The sequence below is a fragment of the Myotis nattereri genome (genome assembly GCF_964212035.1).
Source record: "Myotis nattereri genome assembly, chromosome: 8".
Lineage (NCBI taxonomy): Eukaryota > Metazoa > Chordata > Mammalia > Chiroptera > Vespertilionidae > Myotis > Myotis nattereri.
In genome coordinates, this window is record NC_138083.1 from 94185157 (window position 1) to 94202438 (window position 17282).

At 54.0% G+C, this 17282-nt stretch overlaps 1 protein-coding gene across 1 annotated transcript in view; it reads right to left on the reverse strand.

The window, feature by feature from the left end:
- The window catches only part of LAMA3 (laminin subunit alpha 3), a gene marked incomplete at its 5' end in the record, with an annotated part of 141990 nt that overhangs the window by 24741 nt on the left and 99967 nt on the right, over positions 1–17282 (reverse strand). Inside the window, 18 exons of the mRNA XM_081097616.1 lie at positions 7–169; positions 322–473; positions 980–1150; positions 1878–2020; positions 2499–2678; positions 2764–2880; positions 4931–5033; positions 5697–5838; positions 6115–6269; positions 6869–6985; positions 8358–8554; positions 9504–9671; positions 10105–10216; positions 10334–10444; positions 12143–12294; positions 13265–13315; positions 14619–14722; positions 16056–16136. Coding sequence (XP_080953742.1) covers positions 7–169; positions 322–473; positions 980–1150; positions 1878–2020; positions 2499–2678; positions 2764–2880; positions 4931–5033; positions 5697–5838; positions 6115–6269; positions 6869–6985; positions 8358–8554; positions 9504–9671; positions 10105–10216; positions 10334–10444; positions 12143–12294; positions 13265–13315; positions 14619–14722; positions 16056–16136 — 2419 coding nt within the window. The remainder of the gene's footprint in view (positions 1–6; positions 170–321; positions 474–979; positions 1151–1877; positions 2021–2498; positions 2679–2763; positions 2881–4930; positions 5034–5696; positions 5839–6114; positions 6270–6868; positions 6986–8357; positions 8555–9503; positions 9672–10104; positions 10217–10333; positions 10445–12142; positions 12295–13264; positions 13316–14618; positions 14723–16055; positions 16137–17282) is intronic.

Here is a 17282-nt window from a genome sequence, read left to right on the forward strand (position 1 = left end):
ACTTACTGTGAAGTCAGATGGGTAGCCTCCCACATAAAACACAACGTTTTCAGGGTCGAGATCGAGGAGTGTGTTGCTGTTTCCACCATCTATGTCGTAGAACTGAGCTGTTTCTGGTTTATTGGATGTGGCTTTTCTGGTGTAATTAAGCCTTGCAAACTGGTAGATTCTGTTTAAAAATAAAGTAGATAGCAAGTTTATGTAAAAATGTATGCAAACATGAAAAAAAATCAAAGCCAAGATTCTAAAAATGGGGTTCAGCAACACGTGCAATGGAAGCTTGGGGGTAAGTCAGCTTAACAAGGAGCCGCGGCCGAGTACCTCTGGAACTTGACCCGGTCCATAACCGCCTCCTGAGTTTCACTCCTGGTCAAGGTCTGGGCCACCTGCATCTCGGCCTCGCGGCCCCCCAGGTTGTAGACACACCTGAGCTGGCCGTCCACCATGGCCATGCCGATGTAGTCCCCGGAGGCCTGGAGGCAGAAAGCCCACCTCAGAGCCTGGACACATGCATTCTCTCAGCTCCCCACCCCAAGAGAGTGCATCTCCAGTAACTCGTGGGTTTGCACGGGGAGCCTTGGGGGCAGAACAAAGGCGGTGTCTCCTCGTGGGAGTAATACGGACAGCACACCTCACACCGCTAATGCGCGAGCTGCCTTTGCTCGCGGTGTCGTGCACTCATGTCCTACACGTGATGGTTCCATGAAGCCCTCATATTGCTGCCCTGGGCACTGGGAGAGGGGCCGACCTTTGACCCCAGGTGTGCATGTGCTCACAGGTGCACACGGGTAAGGCCCCTAGCTCTGCGGCAGGTAATAATCCCGGGCTGACGGAGGCCCTGTGCACTGTTGAGGTGGCGGAGCCTGCTGGCGCACTGGCAGGATTTCCTCCTACTGTGCCCACGGCACTGCCAGTGGGGTCACGCGCCCCAGAGCCCATATTCCTTTAATAACAGGAGACACGCCAATGCGGCACTCACGTCTTTGTTGCCGAGGTACATCACGAACATGTTCTCCGTCCCGCCGTTCTCCCCGGACTCGGGTCTTTGGAGAAACAAGGAGAGAGACGTGTATCCCTTCAGGTCGTCCAGGTCTCTGGGCAGCCGGACTTCCACGCCCGACTTCCCGTTGAACCTCATGGGGATGGCGACCTGTGAGGGCGAGACCCGGCGTTAGCCGCTGTGCCAGGGGGAAAGCAGGTGTGCAGAGCGGCAGCTCCTGGCTTCCCAGCTACTGCTTCTAGCACGAACCACCGCTCCCAAGCCGTCTGATAAGGAACAAAGGGGGTGAGGCCTCCTAGCCTCGCATTAAAAAGCACGAATAGAACCAGAGACATGGAAGCATGGAACAGACCGTCAGATGTCAGAGGGAAGGAGGGTGGGAGGGGAGAGATCAACCAAAGACCTTGAATGCACGTGTGCATAACCCCGGAAACAGACAATGGGGTGGTGAAGGCCCGGGGAGGGGGGGGAGGGTGGTAGAAGGGGCCGACGGGGGAAAAGGGTGAACAGGAGAAAGGCTGAGGGATCTGTGCTCCTACGACGGACCATTGCTGTCACGCCACGTCCAGAACAAGCCCGCGCTGCAGGAGCTGTCCCTCCCTCCTAACAAGGCGACTCTGCAGCTTTCCCGTTACCGCAGCAGCAGGGCTGGGCAGCATCACACAGCACATTCTGACCACAGAGCCGGCCCTGAGCTGCGTTTACCCAGCCCTCTGTCCGCAGACACTCGGGGAGAGGAGACAGTCTGGTCCCCGACACACCCGACCATCAGGGCAAGAGAGACAGCGGGCTCTCGGGGAACTAAATGCGCTCCTTCGTTGAACGTGGCGACTTCTCCGAGCGGAGCTCCGGTGCCCGGCACGCGGGGCGCACCCACCTTGTTCGCTGCGTCCCGGGCCTGCTGGATTAGCTCCCGGATGTGGTCCACGTTGTCGGAGATGTTGCCCAGGGGCAACAGCTGCTGGTTGATGCTTTCGATCTTGCTCAGAAGGTCAGGCAGTTTGTTGGTTAGTTTCCTTACTGTCGGTGAGATGAGGAAACGGACATGGATGAGTGTGAGCCGAGAAGGTTAAACACAGATGCTCCTGGTGACAGCATTGGTCAAGGGGTGTGTTTGGGTCCCAGTGTCGAACAGGACGACGCCCATATCTTTTCTAAACACGTCAGGGACTTTATTCTGCAACCACATGTCAAACCATCTCTCTCGACCACTTTAGGGAAAATACATCTTGGTTTTCTAACCCTGAAGCTCAATCATGATTCAGGGACCTCCCCCTCTCCTCTATAAAAGGGGAATCCGCAGGAGTGTTAATGGGTCCTGCCCGGTCATTCTAACGAACAGAGCACCTCCTGCCTGTACTTTTTGAATTAGTTTTTCGAAACTGTGTTCTCATGTTTTAATGTCTAAGATTGTACTTGATCAGGGAGGAACTTAAAGTGACCAGAGCACAGGACGGGGAGACCACGGATCACCTCCCTGGCCCCGAACGCCCGGCACCTGAGCTGTCCGCGTCGGTGAGCGCCTGGTTGAAGTCTTCGCTGAGGGTGCTCCCGTAGGCGTCCTTAATCCTCCCCACGTCCTCCTGGATGGGGTGCAGCCCCCCCAGGACCGCGTCTGTGATGTCGTTGGCACTTCTGACCATGCTCCGGGCGCTGCTGATCATGCCGTCGATGCCATCTAACGCACAGAGACAGGGAGGGTGATGTCTGAGACGCCCAGCAGGAGCGGCTGGGCGGGGGGTGGGGGCTCAGGACACGCGGACCTCTCGTCATCCCACGAAGGTCCTCGCGGAAGGTGGTGACATTGGCGTGCATCGTCCCTTTCTGAACCGTCATCATTTTCAAAGTTTGCTGGAGGTTGTTCAGAGCCGGACTGATTTCTAAAGCGAAATGGAGCATGAAGAGGCAGTTACTCTGTGAAGTTTGATCCCTGAGGGTGTCAGTGGCCCTGAGGTAGCTGGGGTCGGCACAGCGTGGAGCAGACCTGCATGTAAGGGGTCCCCCACAGATGCCACCACGTGTGCCTAGACCCCCGGCTCCGGGTCCTCTGGTGAGAGAGGCAGGAGCAGGTCGAGGCCGCGGTCCAGCTCCTGGGAAATCCGCATGCAGAGAGGGAGAGGCTTGGACCCCTGAGGGCTTCTCTCCACGCTGTCAGGACAGACGGCCCTGCTTCGGGAGGAGGGGCCCCGTCCCAGCACAAAGTGCCAAGTCTGACACTGGTCGGGGCTTAATGCTAGTGCATATTTATTTTATTTCTTAAAAAATATTTTTATTGATTTCAGAGAGGAAGGCAGAGAGAGAGAGAGAAAGAGAGAGAGAGAGAGAGAGAGAGAGAGAGAGAAACATCAATGATGAGAGAGACATGGATTGGCTGCTTCCTGCAGGCCCCCCACTGGGGATGGAGCCCACAACCCATGCATGTGCCCTTGACTGGACTCGAACCCAGAACCCTTCAGCCTGCAGGCCGACGCTCTATCCATTGAGCCAAACCGGCCAGGACACTAGTATATATTTATTGAATGAATGAATGACTGTGAGGAGTGAACAGCTGAATGCAGAATGCAGGCAGGAGGCCTGTTCAGGCTCAGAGAGTGAGAAAGGCATGCTGCACCCCAGACTTGTGCCAGCAAACACACACGTGGGCACTGCTTGTTCCTGCTCATTTCCAAACCGAAAATGAGCTACATTTAGGGAATCCCGTTGAAGGGAACAGCGTTCACAGACACTCCTAGGGGGTAAGATTGCCATGTGGGGTCGGGGAAAATGACCAGGGAATGTTTTAAGATCAAACTGATGGTGGGTGACGGCTTAAGTGATGGCTCTAGGGCTGGTTTAAACAGCAATGTAGACAAAAAGCATACCGTCTCTCTTGCACTTAAAGCTAAAACAACAACGAAAAACTCAGAGATACGGAGAGTAGACTGGTGGTTGCCAGAGGTGGGAGTGGGGGGTGGGAGAAACGGATGAAGGGGCCAAACGGTGAAAAAGGGTAAATAAATGAAGCTGGTAGAAAACAAAAAGTAAAAAGGAACAGTGTGCTCAGCAGCCTAAGCCTGTTTAAACCCTGACCCTCACTTCTTAGCTCACATTTCATAGGGAGCAGATGTCACACAAAAACATGTTAATTCTTGAAATTTGCTAGGCAAATGATTACATGTCAATACATATTTTTTGTATTTTATTTTTCAGGCACTTAATTTTTAAAGATGAAAGAAAGAGAAAGTTGCTGGCAGAAGCCACCATCACTCTGCAAGGACTCAGGGGCAGAGGGGGGCCCTGGGCCTTCAGGTGGCTGCTGGGCCACGAGTGACCATCAGGGACCAGAGGAAATCGAGACAGCGTTTTCAGAACGCAGGAGTTTGGTGACTTTGAGACGCATTAAATAAAAGGAAATGTTTCAATGATAAAATCTAAGTGAAAACTCTCACGCTTCCCAGGGGCAGTGGCTTTGATGTGTTTAATTGCTAAGAGTCAGGACTTAAATTCGGAGGCAGCTCCTCAATGACGTGGAATATCTTCACCTTAAATAGGAAACCAGCATGTGGGAGGGGGAGGGGGTCCTAGGGGGAGGGGGGCGTCTGTAATACTCAACAGTGAAGGTAAATTAAAAAGAAGAAGAAACCAGCTCTGCACACGCCTCTACGCTATGGGGTTCCCAGTGCCATGGCCACAGTGGGTTAACATCAGTAGCCCCCAAAGGCCAGGCCTAAACAGGCTCGTCGCCCTCAAGGTTCACCTGTAGTCGTGAGGCTCTAGTTACGTCAGTCCACGCTGGAATACTGGGCAGGAACACCAAGTCTACAGACAGACCCTGGTTCACCCACCTGCCCCGGCGCTGGGATTCAGGGGGCCTTTCCGGGCTGCCTCTCCCGCCCCCAGAGGAGTATAATCCAGCCCCCGATGGTACCCTGATCCCCTTTACCCCAATACCTCGCTGCAGCTTGCTCTGTGTCGTCTGGGCTTCGGTTAACAGCGCGTCGCTGTCGGAGCTCAGGGTTCTGGCTTTGGATGGAAGGTCTTCCTTTATCACGGTCTGAAAGCCAAGCGTGAGTCAGCTGAAGCAGGTGGCATAGCTCAGGAAGCCCCATCTTCCATCTTTACAGAATGAGGCTTGATGGTGAAGAGGAGGTTTAAAAAGACTCTTCCTTAAGGGAGAGAGTCAGGGGCCTCGGTGGACCCGTGGTGTGGGGAAGTGGGCCATCTCGGCGATGTGCTGATGGCACACGTACTAACGACACACCTAGCACGCCTGTCACCTGTGCTCACTGTCCCTGGTACAGCTCCCTCCGCAGCAGCCGAGGACAGACTGAGCTGCCTTTAGGTTTCAGTCTTGGGAGATGAAAGCCTTCGACCTTCTAGTAAGGCCTGTCCCTACTTCTTTGGTGTTTAACAGCTTGTTCTACTAGTAGGTTCTAAATTAAAGTAATAATTATATGTCGATCTACATCTGTATCTACATCTCTATCTATATCTACCTCTCTCATCTCTATCTCTATCTCTATCTCTATCTCTATCTCTATCTCTATCTCTATCTCTCTTTATCTCTGTCTCTCTCCATCTCATCTCCATCCACCTCCACCTCCTCTGTGTCTCCATCTCTGTCTGTCTGTTCCTTGGTGCACAGAGAAGGAAATGGAAAGCCGTCATCTCAGATGGGAGGGCACCTAGAAAAGGTGCCGTGCAGGCAGGTGCCCACCTGGAGTGCAGACTCAGAGGCGCTGGACGCCTTGTCAGCCGCGTCCTCGGCCGCCTTGATGGCGTGGAGGATGTTCTCGTAGGCGGTGGCCGCGTCCACTGCACAGCGCACCAGCTCGTCGGCGCTGGCGTTCCGCTGGATCCTGGAGGGAGCGCGGTGCTCAGCAGCGCCCCCTGCCCATGCCGACCCCCATGCACCTGCTAAGTGGACACCTGGGACCTGGGTCCTGCAGCTCTCACACCTCCCCCCTGTCCTCCACCCCCCACCCCACCCCCGCTCTGCACCTGGAACCAGCCCCTGTTGTAGGAGGGATTGGACCGGGCCTGGGCCTGCCCTCCACCCTGTTCTGGAGGCCCAGCCCGCCCAGGGGGGGTTTCACCCCAACCCAGCAGGTCCTCACATGGGGGCCCACACTCACTCCTCCAGCTGCTTGGCCAGCTCCTGCAAGGCCTGCGCGTGTGCCTCCGCCCGTGCCACCAGCGCCGCGTTGCCGGCCGATGCGGAGAGCGCGCCCACTTTGTCCTTGAGCTCCCGGCTCGCTTCGCTCACCGTGGCCGCGAGGTTTTTATAGTCCTGTTTCCCGAGTGAACACAGACAAGCCATTTAGCACCGAACGTGCGTGCATTTCCTGAGCGCTGCCCTAAGTGGCACGTCCCACGAAGCCACAGGAAGAAACGTGCTTTCTAAGCCCCTTCCCTCCCCAGTCATCCTAGGGCATTAGTGGCGCTCGCACACTCGCCCATTTGAGCATCTTCCTTGCGGGGGCGTCCCCGCTGGTGAATTTTGTAACCGCGCTCTTACCACTGGCGTAAAGTCGTACTAAACGAAACACTTTTTGTCTGATTTGCAAATAGTGATCATAAGATACATTTCCGAAATGCCCATCTGTATCAGTCCCAGTGTTTTCTGCTAACAAGGGTCGCTTGGCATTTTGAAAGTGCGTTTCAAAATGATGAAATTATGCAAGCAGCATCTGCTCGTGGCAGACAATACGAATGGACGGGGAGAACACGCCATCCACCCCACCGCCCGGGGCACCCTCCTGGCATGGTGGCCTATCTCCTCCCCACTGATGCCACGTCCTGGAGAGAACCAGGCCGGCCCGCCCAGCGCTCCCCTGCCCTGTGGCTTCGGTGGTTCCCGATGTCTCTAGAGAAGGTGTGCTGCCTCACCTCCTGGCTCTTCTCCATCAGCTGCAGCAGGACGTTGGTCTGCAGTAACGAGGCGTCGGCCGCGGCCAGCGACTTGGTGAACTCGCTCTGCAGGGAGTTCATTTCTCTCACTTGTCTCTGGGGAGAATGAAGAGAGGATTGGCGGGAGCGCAGCCTATGTCGTCAGCAGGCGCAGGCCTGCTCCTGGAGACCAGCACAGGAGCAATCTCAGTCAGAATGCGTCCTGGGACGTAAGACGTCTCGTCCCGGGAACTAAGAAGGAGGGACACTGTTCTCCCTATGGCGGCACCGTTCCCTCAGGCCAGAGAAACAGCAGTTACCATTCTGACCCGGGTTTCTACACGGGGGCCTCTCAGGCCTGGAGGACGGGGAACTAAGCTCTGAGTGTGGAGAAGAATGAGGGATTTTCAACGTGATAGGTATGTGTTCCTCACTCCCATGTATGCACAATAGCTGGCACAGCGAATTTGAATATTATATATAATTCACCAGCTCTTTGTAGGACTTGTTATATATTTGATGTCAGAGAGGAAGGGAGAGAGAAATATCAATGATGGGAGTGAATCATTGATCAGCTGTCTCCTGCACGCCCCACACTGGGGATCGAGCCCGCAATCAGGGCCTGTGCCCCAACCAGAATCGAACTGTGACCTCCTGGTTCATAGGTCAACCCTCAACCACTGAGCCACGCCGGCCGGGAACCAAGTTCTTTTTGGAATCAGTCCTATGCTGTTCCACTCAGGTCTTCCTGTCCTTTCCTGACCTCTCTCGCTCCTGTTGCTGGTTTCGCACACAACGCTCACCACTGGGAACGTGCTTGACAGCATCGCGGACCACAGTCCTGCCCAATCAGCTCCAGATGAGGCCTGTGTTCCATTTACTCCCAGAAAAGCAGGTCATGCTTTAACATGCCCTTGCTGGTGATTGTGACCATGATGTTCACGCATCTGACAGAAGTTACTTAAAACATATTATGTACGCCCGGCCGGCGTGGCTCAGGGGTTGTGCATCGCTCTCAGAACCAGGAGGTCACGGTTGATTCCGGGTCAGGGCACAGTGTGGGGCGTGCAGGAGGCAGTTGATCAATGGTTCTCTCTCATCATTGATGTTCTCACTCTCTCCTCCCTTCCTCTCTGAAATCAGTAAAAATACATTTAAATAAACATACTATATACTTTGAATGAATAACAGTACGAGTTTAGTTTCTCATCTACTCGGTAACATTATTCCTGTAGGACTCTGGCAGCCGGGGTGGGGTGGGGGGTGCTCTCCTTTCTCTGTGGTTTAAGTTCAGAATCTTTTCTGGCAACTGAGGAGTTTTGCACTTGATGCCTTAATGCCTCATCCCTGCTTGATTAGAGGGTTCCCCATGCAGAGAGGTGCTACAGACTAGATGCACAGACAGTCCTGGCTATGCCATTTAATCCACAGGAGAGCCGTCACCCTCCTCCTTCCCTAGTGGCCATGGGCAGATGCCGTTGGGACTCACCTGGATGGACTCCAAAGCCCGCTCACTGTCCCGGTTGAGGCCAGTGGCCTTCCTGGCCTGGGCGGCCGCCTCCTGCAGTGCGGCCCTGAGGCCCGAGAGTCTGGCCTCGTAGTCATTTAAGGAGTCCCGGATGCTCTGAGCAAGCCCGCTGTGCTCCCCTGGGCGGGTGTCCAGCCAGCTCCTCACCCGGTGCAGCACTGAAACACACACAACAGGAGATGTGCCCACGGCCGCTACGCTGCAGAGGCTGCAGAGGAGAACTGAGCTTCTGAACACGTCATGGCCCTCCTCGAATCTGCGAGGGGACGGGAAGGGAGCTGACATGCAGGCAGCACCTGCTCTGTTGTCGTACCCGTGGCCTCACTAACGTTTGTGCTCATCACGTGAAACAGGAGTGACTCATCCTCATGTTTCCCATAAGGACACGGAGACTCTGGGAGACGGGGCGATGACCCAGGAGTGCACGGCCGGCCACGCGGGACCAGAGGAAGTCTGCAGAGTCCTGAGCACGTGCCCCTCCCGCCTCCGTGCCGGCTCCTTGCAGGTCAGGGCCAGGCTAATTTTAACATTTAAACAGCACAGACGCTGAAGAAAGCTGCTCCTGCCTGTGGCGGTGATCAATGAGCCAGGGATAACTTTATTTTCCTAGAGAATGATGAACGGCATCTGAAAAAACATGCTCCACACTAATATTTCTCAGCTTTCAGCTAACGAGGCATCTCCCCTAATTAAATTAAAACTTTAGGTATGTTCCGTTCACGTCTACTATATCCAATTTTTGTTTTTGCAATAATAATGCTAATATCCGTTAGTAATTCAAACCCTGATGGGGGTGGGGTGACCCTTCAAAAATGACACGAGAAAGTTGGGAGGAGCTGGAGGAGGGAAGACGGACATGCAGTAAAATGGAGCAGGGTGTCCGCGTCTGCGATCTCAGGAGGGGACCCCTTTCTGCCTGGTGGTGAGATGTCACCTTCCACCTCCTCTCAGGGGTGTGGACGGCTGCCCTTCCACCCCAGGCTGCCCTAAGGTGACAGACCCGGAAGCCGGACCCTCCGCTTGGTTCTGGGGACCCGGTCTTGCACTTGGCGCCTGGGATTTCAAAGGGATCAGAACGGGCGGGTGCAAGAGTGGGGGCGCCCTTACGCAGCTGCGCCTCTCGCTTCTCAGCCTCCGCGTCCCTCAGGTTCCTTGCAAAGTCGCGGCCCCTCAGCTCCTTCAGCATGCGCTGGGCGTCGGCCAGCTTCCTGGGGAGCTCGCCGGGGGGCAGGGTGTGTCCTCCTGGGTCTGCCCCCGAGACCTGCCTCAGCAGGACTGGAGAACAGCAAGGAGGGTCAGACGGGGCGTCTGGGCTCCAGCAGACGATGTACAACAGGTGGGCATTTTTTAGGGTTCATATTAGATTTTTAAACATTTTTAAATTGATTTTTAGAGAGAAGGGAAGGGAGAGGGACAGAGAGAAACATCAATGAGAGAGAAACACCGTCCACCAGCTGCTCCTGCACGCCCCCCACTGAGGATCAAGCCCACAACTCGGGCCTGTGCCCAGACCGGGGATTGAGCCGTGACCTCCTGGTTCATAGGTCGACGCTCAACCACTGAGCCACACGCTCGGCAGTATTAGTTGTTTTATTATCACTATAGGATCTTCCTCATGATGTTCAACTTAAAGGAAAACCTTTCCGAGTGCAGACACAGGTTAAGTAACAAAACAGTTAACGGGTCATCGGACTCAGTCACTGCTTACCGTGCACATTGCGGACGACATTTTTAATCTTTGTGTCCAGCTCTTTGGCGCTTTGGGCTGTCCGATCAAGGTTGTTATATAACGTTTGTGCTTTTCTGGAGTTTATTTGAACCTACATGAAAAAATAAATGGATGAGCAACAAACTACGTTAATGGGGGGTGGGGGGGTGAATTAACAATATTTTGAAAGTACAAACAAAAAGGTAATGTTATTGACCTAACACATTACCTTTTCTTGCAAAGTGTCAAATTCACGATTCAGATGACCGAGTTCCTGTTCCAAGCCATCCACCTTTGAGCCTTGGTTTGAAACGGCAGAGCGGTAGTTGAGCAGCTGGTTCTGAAAGTCAATCACAGAGTGGATCTTACTTTAAGCAGAAATTTGGGTTAAGTCCTATCAACTTGGTAAACCTGGTGATGACATGAAAGGCTCATTAGCAAGACTAATGCTGGTTCCGCAGGAAGAAACATGGTTCTTTGAAATAGGCTGCATGAAGAACCTACTTTCTTTTTTAAATTTTTTTATTGATTTCAGAGAGGAAGGTGGGGGAGAAGGAGAGAGAGAGAGAGAGAAACATCAATGATGAGACAGAATAACTGAGAGAAACACCGTCCATCAGCTGCCTCCTGCACGTCCCACACTGGGGATCAAGCCCACAATCCGGGCATGTGCCCTGACCGGGAGTCGAACCGTGACCTCCTGGTTCATAGGTTGACACTCAACCATTGAGCCACGCCGGCCGGGCAAGAACCTACTTTCTGATATAAATTGTGACACGGCTCTACAATAAAAATGGCAACGTTTAAAAAGTGAAAGGATAAGAGATACTTTGCTTGAATGAATAACCTATAGAAATGAGAGTGACACCACTTACCTGATGTATTAATTTCCAGATTCTATAATACATTCAGCTGCTTGTAACCTATTATTACCTTATAATATGAGAGCAGGGCCCGGGGCTACTTTATTGAAGGGACCCTGAGAGGCAAAGCTGGTGGAGCAATAGGGGAACCCAGGCTGAGAGACGGACGCCCTCGTCTTACAAATGAGGCAAAGGGAGCCGGGGAAGGTGGGCGGCGGCCACGCCAGGGCTGCAGAGCCCACAAGGCTTCCCTGGAAACGTCATTAAACATTTAAAGAAGAGTTAACAACAATTTTACACAAATCTGTTTTTGAATCTTCTCAATGCAAGAAGACTGTATGAGAAAAATAGCCCAGACACATTCAGGAAGTCAGGAATGTCCACTTGGAAGTGCTACTTTTGTGTTTACACTAATATGTTCCATCAGTAACAATGTGTTAGTCTATGTGAAATAAGTCAGAAAGAGAAGGCAAATACTGTATGGCTCCACTTATATGTGGAATCTAAAACACAAAACAAATGAACAAATAAAACAAACAGAAAGGGGCTCGTGGATACACAGAACAAAGAGATGACTGCCAGAGGGGGTGATGGGGGGGACGGGGGGACAGAAAAGGTGAAGGGGAGTAAAGGTTAAAAACTTTCATTTATATTGCCCGGCCAGCGTGGCTTAGTGGCTGAGCGTCGACCTATGAACCCGGAGGTCACGGTTCGATTCCTGGTCAGGCCACAGGCCCGGGTTGTGGGCTCGATCCCCAGAGGGGGGCGTGCAGGAGGCAGCCCACCCATGGTTCTCTCTCCTCATTGATGTTTCTCTCTCTCCCCCTCTCCCTTCCTCTCTGAGATCAATAAAAATATATATTTTAAAAACACACACAACTTCCATTTATAGAATAAGTAGGTCCTGGGAGTCACAGACAGCACGGAGAAAACGGTCAATACGCTGTCCCAGCTCTGTGGTGACAGAGGCGACCAGACCTGCCGTGGCGAATGCTGTGTCACCCACACGAAGCTACGACAACACTGCAGGCACCTGCACCTCCATGAGGAGCCCACCTCCATCGGGAGCAGAGGCAGGAGGGGAGCCGACCTCCTTCCTGCTTGGGGACCGTCACTCACGAGCATCTGCCCCCCCGGATCGCACCCCCAGCGTCCGCCGGGCCCCAGCTGCTCACCCGCAGGTCCTTGGTCTGGGTCTCCAGGAGCCCCATCTGCTGCCACGTGCCCGCACTGGCGCTCAGCCCCTGCAGCTGTGACTTGACGAGGTGGAGCTCGTCCTGCAGGGCGGCCAGGTCGTTCAGGAGGGTCACCACGCAGCTGCCGCAGTCTGTGGGGCCACAACCAAAGGCTAGTGTTCTGCAGGCTGGGCCACAGGCGGGCAAACAGGCCCGAGGGCTCCACAGACCAGTGGACCAACAGGCAAACATCACAGCCCTAGACCTCCTGGGGGGACGCAGACTCTGAAAGGGGAGGCCTCCAGGCAGGCTGCGTCTTAGAAAGAAGTGGGGTGGGGGGAGGTGGGAATGGTACCAGCGCCCAGTTACAAGATACGGGAGTCCTGGCGATGTAAGGTGTAGCGCGGTGACTAGAGTTAACGATACTCTCGCATAGTTGAAAGTTGCTAAAAGTGTAGAAGTTTTCATCACAGGAAAACAGATTTCTATGTAAGACGATGGATGTTAACTAAACTCCTTGTGATAATTTTACTGTGTGTGTGTGTGAGTGTGTGTGTGTGTGCATACACCAAATCATTGTTGTACACCTTAAACCAGTGGTCGGCAAACTGCGGCCCCTTGAGTGTGGCTCTTCCACAAAATACCACGTGTGGGCGTCCGTGTACAGTGCGATTGAAATTTCGTGGCCACACTCAGGGGCCAAAGAGCCGCCTGTGGCTCGAGAGCCGCAGTTTGCCGACCACTGCCTTAAATGAATACAATGTTGTGTTAATTATATATCAATAAAACTGGAAAGAAAGAAAAAATGGTGAGTCTGTAAATTGTTGCTTATTTTCTATGAGGGAACCATATTTCGGTATTTATCGCTCTTCACCAGGCTTGCGATAAGAGATTCAGGAGACTTTCTCCCGCAGCCCTGGTGAGGCTGACCTAGTTATGACGTCCATTTTGCAAACGATGACGTGGAGAAGCTGGGCCACCTGCCCAGGTCACACCGCTGCGGACAGAGGCTGGCCCTGGCCCTAGGTAGCCCTCCTGCCCCTCCTCCTGTTGGTCCCGACTGGGGCTCAGGTCTCTCAGGGAGGAACGCACAGCTGGGGGAGAGGCGCTCTCTTCACTCACCGTCACATTCCTCGCCGGGGCCGCCGTCACTGGGCTCTTGGCTGAGGCAGTCTGAGGGGGGGACGGCCAAAGGAGACAGTGTCACGCGCGCATCGTCACCTGCTTCCTGGCGGCTTTCGGAAGAGCTGGTTTGCAAGGTTTTAGCCTCCACACTACCCGCCGTCACGGCTCCGCCCGCTCCCTCCCACCCCCGCCGCGTGGGGAGCTTTCTCGTCTCCCGCCCCCTCGCTGTAGGAACTTCCCTTTGGCCTCTGGTTTTACAGTAGGTTTCTTCTCTAGGAAACAGCATCTACTCTTATAAATTAAACTCCTCATCGTTAGTGCGGTGTCCCCGTCATGTGACAGCCTCTGGTACCCCATCCCAGGGCGTCCGCAAACACAGGGACGCGGCCCCGAGGCGTGGAAGTGACACTCGTTCTAGACGGACAATGACCATCTACGCTGCGTTCCTCTGGGAACAATCCGGGACCAGGGTCTGGTCTGTGACCGTCGGGGAGAGACGGGACCTCGGGTTTGCAGATGATGAGGCGGAGGCTTGGAGGAGTCAGGCCACCTGCCCAAGGCCGCACAGCTCTGGGCCGACAGAGGCTGGACGTGACCTTAAACAGCCCCCTCCCGCCTCCTCCCTGGCACGTCTCGGGCCTTCTCCTCGGAAATCACACTCGCATTCTGTCAGACAAGGAGGAGGGCGGCCTTCCTCTTCTTCCAAGTCCTTCCTAAGGACCAGGCTCATTCCCAGGGGCCACCTTGTCCTTGGCAAGTAACCCATCGTAGACGCCCCTCGAGAACAGATGGCCCTGGAGAAAGAGCACCTGACTGCGCCAGACGCAGAACGCGACGCGACCACCACTCATGAAACAGAGGTCCTAGCACAGCCACCAGAACGGAGGTTACGTTGGCTGCAACTCGTGGACGTGGACAAGTGCGGGACTGCGGGGGGGGGATGGGTGCAGGTGGAAGAGGGCATAGAGGGGGAAAATAAAGTAAAACAAAAATTTAAAAAATGAGTTGAAAACAATTTACTTTTTTCGATCCCTGGTCAGGGTATATACAAGAAGTAACCAATGAATGTTTAGTAAGTGGATAAACAAATGGGTATTTCTCTCTCTTCCTCTCTCTCTGAAAGCAATACATTTTTTAAAAGCTGCATTTAAAAACCATTTACTTACAGCAACCTACTCGAAATAAGTTATCCACCAGCGGGAAATGCCGCCTGGGCATTCCACCGGGTGTCGAAGTAAAGGGCCGTTTGTCAGCTGGGGCACTACGCTTCCTGACAGCGCTGACTGGGGCTCCTCACCGCTCCTCTGCCCCGGCCTGAACAGGCAGGTAACAGGGTACCAGTGGCTCTTACCTCCGGTCAGGGGGTCACAGCTGCCCAGATGGCCGTTATCACAGCTGCAAGGCTGGCAGCTACCTCCCAACTTCTGGGGATTCCCAAAGTATCCTGGCGCACACCTGTGCCAAGTACAGAAGAGGAGGAACATGCAAAGAGCTCAGCATTGCTCCCTCCCACTTCCTGCTCCAGCCCCGCCTGGGCTGTGGCACCCCATCAGAGGACGGCTCAGTGGGTTTTCAGGAATGTGTGTCTATGGCTTGAATGAGAATGTGAGAGTGGGGTGCAGGCAGAGACGCTGCCTTCCTCCTGGGCCCCCAGGAGGGCGAGCCCTCAGGGACCCCTATCGCCAGACGGCAGGTGAGCAACATGCACAAGGAGCCAGACACGCTATTATCATGAATACGCGCTGACCGGGGAGGGATTACCAGTGGGCACTGGCTGACATGGGAAGGTACCGCTGACATGCCATGAGGTGAGAAAACAAGTCAAAGCAGAAGGAAAGAGAGAGGCTGCAGGAAGGCCGGCGCCGGCAGAAAGGCTGAGCACAGACAGCAGCTTTTCTCTGGTTTTCTCAGGGAGGACGGACGTGAGGACTGTCAGGCCTCAGCCAGGTGTGGACAGAGGCCAGAGAGAGTGGTGGGCCTCCTCGGTTCCCTGCTCACCTGCATGACATCACCTTTATAATAAATATGTATTGATTTTAAGATAAAGTCATTTTAAATTTAAAAGCACGGTGTCCGTATGATGCGGCTGTTACACGGTTTCTTTTCCAAATACGTGTGCACTGCCTTCCCAGCCAGCTTCCACGTGCCTTCCGCTGCCCTCACAGTGCTCGGCTGTGCCGGCGTGTCACTAACCCTAAAGCACTGCGTGGGGATGTAGAGTGCGTGTGCGTGTGCGCGTGCCTGCGTGCATGTGTGTGTAGGGGTGTCTAGGGCTGTGGGGATGTGTGGGCATGTCGGAGTATGTGTGTGTGTACAGGCAGGTAGGGATGTGTGTGGGGTAGGGGTGTGCATATGTAGGGGCAGAGGATGTAGGGATGAACTTAGGTGGAGGTGGGGGATGTAGGGATACGTGTGGGAGGAGGATGCAGGGATGTGGAGGGGAAGAGGTATATGGGAATGTGAAGGGAAGGAGTATACAGGGGTGTGCAGGGGGTAGGAGTGTGTAGGGGTGCATGTTGGGGAGCACATAGGACTATGGCCTATTGGACCTTATTCTCAAGTTTCTGAACCGTGTACACACAGGAAAGGGAAGGAAGGAAGTTAATGATTTGTTAAGTGAGCGTCTTGTATTTTCCCCAAGACCTTTTTCCAGCCTCAGGGAAACCACAGCCCCACCCAACTCTGAGCTGGGACCAGGCAGAGCCCTGCCCACAGCCAGGTGCCTGCAGGAACCCCCCTCAGGGGCCCCCCCACCTGCAGGCTGGCGGGGGGCAGAGGCAGCACCCACCTTTCGCACTGCGCTCCCGTGTAGCCAGGTCTGCAGGAACACTGCACGCTGCTCCCCGTCACAACGCAGCCCGTGGCGAAGCTTGAAGGAGACAGAACGAAGGCCGGTGAGAGCGGCACCCATGGGCTCCGGGCTCATTACTTTGGCCACAAGGAGGCGGCGACAGGGGCCAAGGGGCTGCTGCTTTGCTGAAGAACGTGCCTCCCACGGAGACGGAGACGTGCAGGGCAATGGGGGACTCGCTCAGCGCCGTCGGGCCCGTTTCGGTGAATAGGGACCAAAGGTGTTCGTTCTGTTCTGTTTTTGGCCTGAATTCCTTCCCCTAAGACGAGCAAAGCCGCTCGCTGTGGATGAGACGATTACAACGGCATTTTCCCAGAAATAACAAGGAAGGCATCCAACAAGTCTGGGCAGAACAGAACACAGGGTTCCGGTTCTTTAGGGAGACGTTCTCCGTGTTTATTCTAGTTCTTCCACATCAGCACTTGGCCTCCTGGGGACAGCGGGGGAGGGCCGGCCGGAGCCCAGGGCGCTGAGGCAGGAGCGTGGGGCCCCTTCGGGCTGGTTCCCAGGCCACGTTGTGGGATTCTCATTTCCCTTCTTTTAGTTCTCAACTGGCGTACGTTTGAGAAGCTTTTTAAAATATGTACACATTTTATTGATTTCTGAGAGGCAAGGAGAGGGAGAGAAACACCAATGATGGGAGAGAATCACTGATCAGCTGCCTCCTGCATGCCCCCCACCCTGGCCTTTGCCCTGACCGGGAATTGAACCATGACCTTCTGGTTCATAGGTCAATGCTCAACCACTGAGCCACGCCAGCTGAGCTGAAAAGCTTAAAGAAAAATAATAATAAAAAGATCATGAAAAAAACCCCTTGAGAAATGTCTATCTCTGTGCTTTGAACATTCCGCTGTGTAAGTCTGAGGGAAATGACTCCATTTACCATTTGCTGGTAAAAAAAAATAATAATAATAATCTATAATAATAAAAGAGTAATATGCTAATTAGACCAGATAGCCAAATGACCTTCTGGACGTCCTTCCAGATGGCCTTCCGGATGAAGCCTTGGCTGCGAGGGCCGAGTCCCTTGCACGATTTTGTGCACTGGGCCTCTAGCAATAATAAAAAAAATCTTATTTGGGAGCTTCTCTCGGCCGGCAGTGAGCCACAGCTCCAAGGGACCGTCGGAAACCCGCCAGCGGCACCCATCCTGCTGGAGGAGAC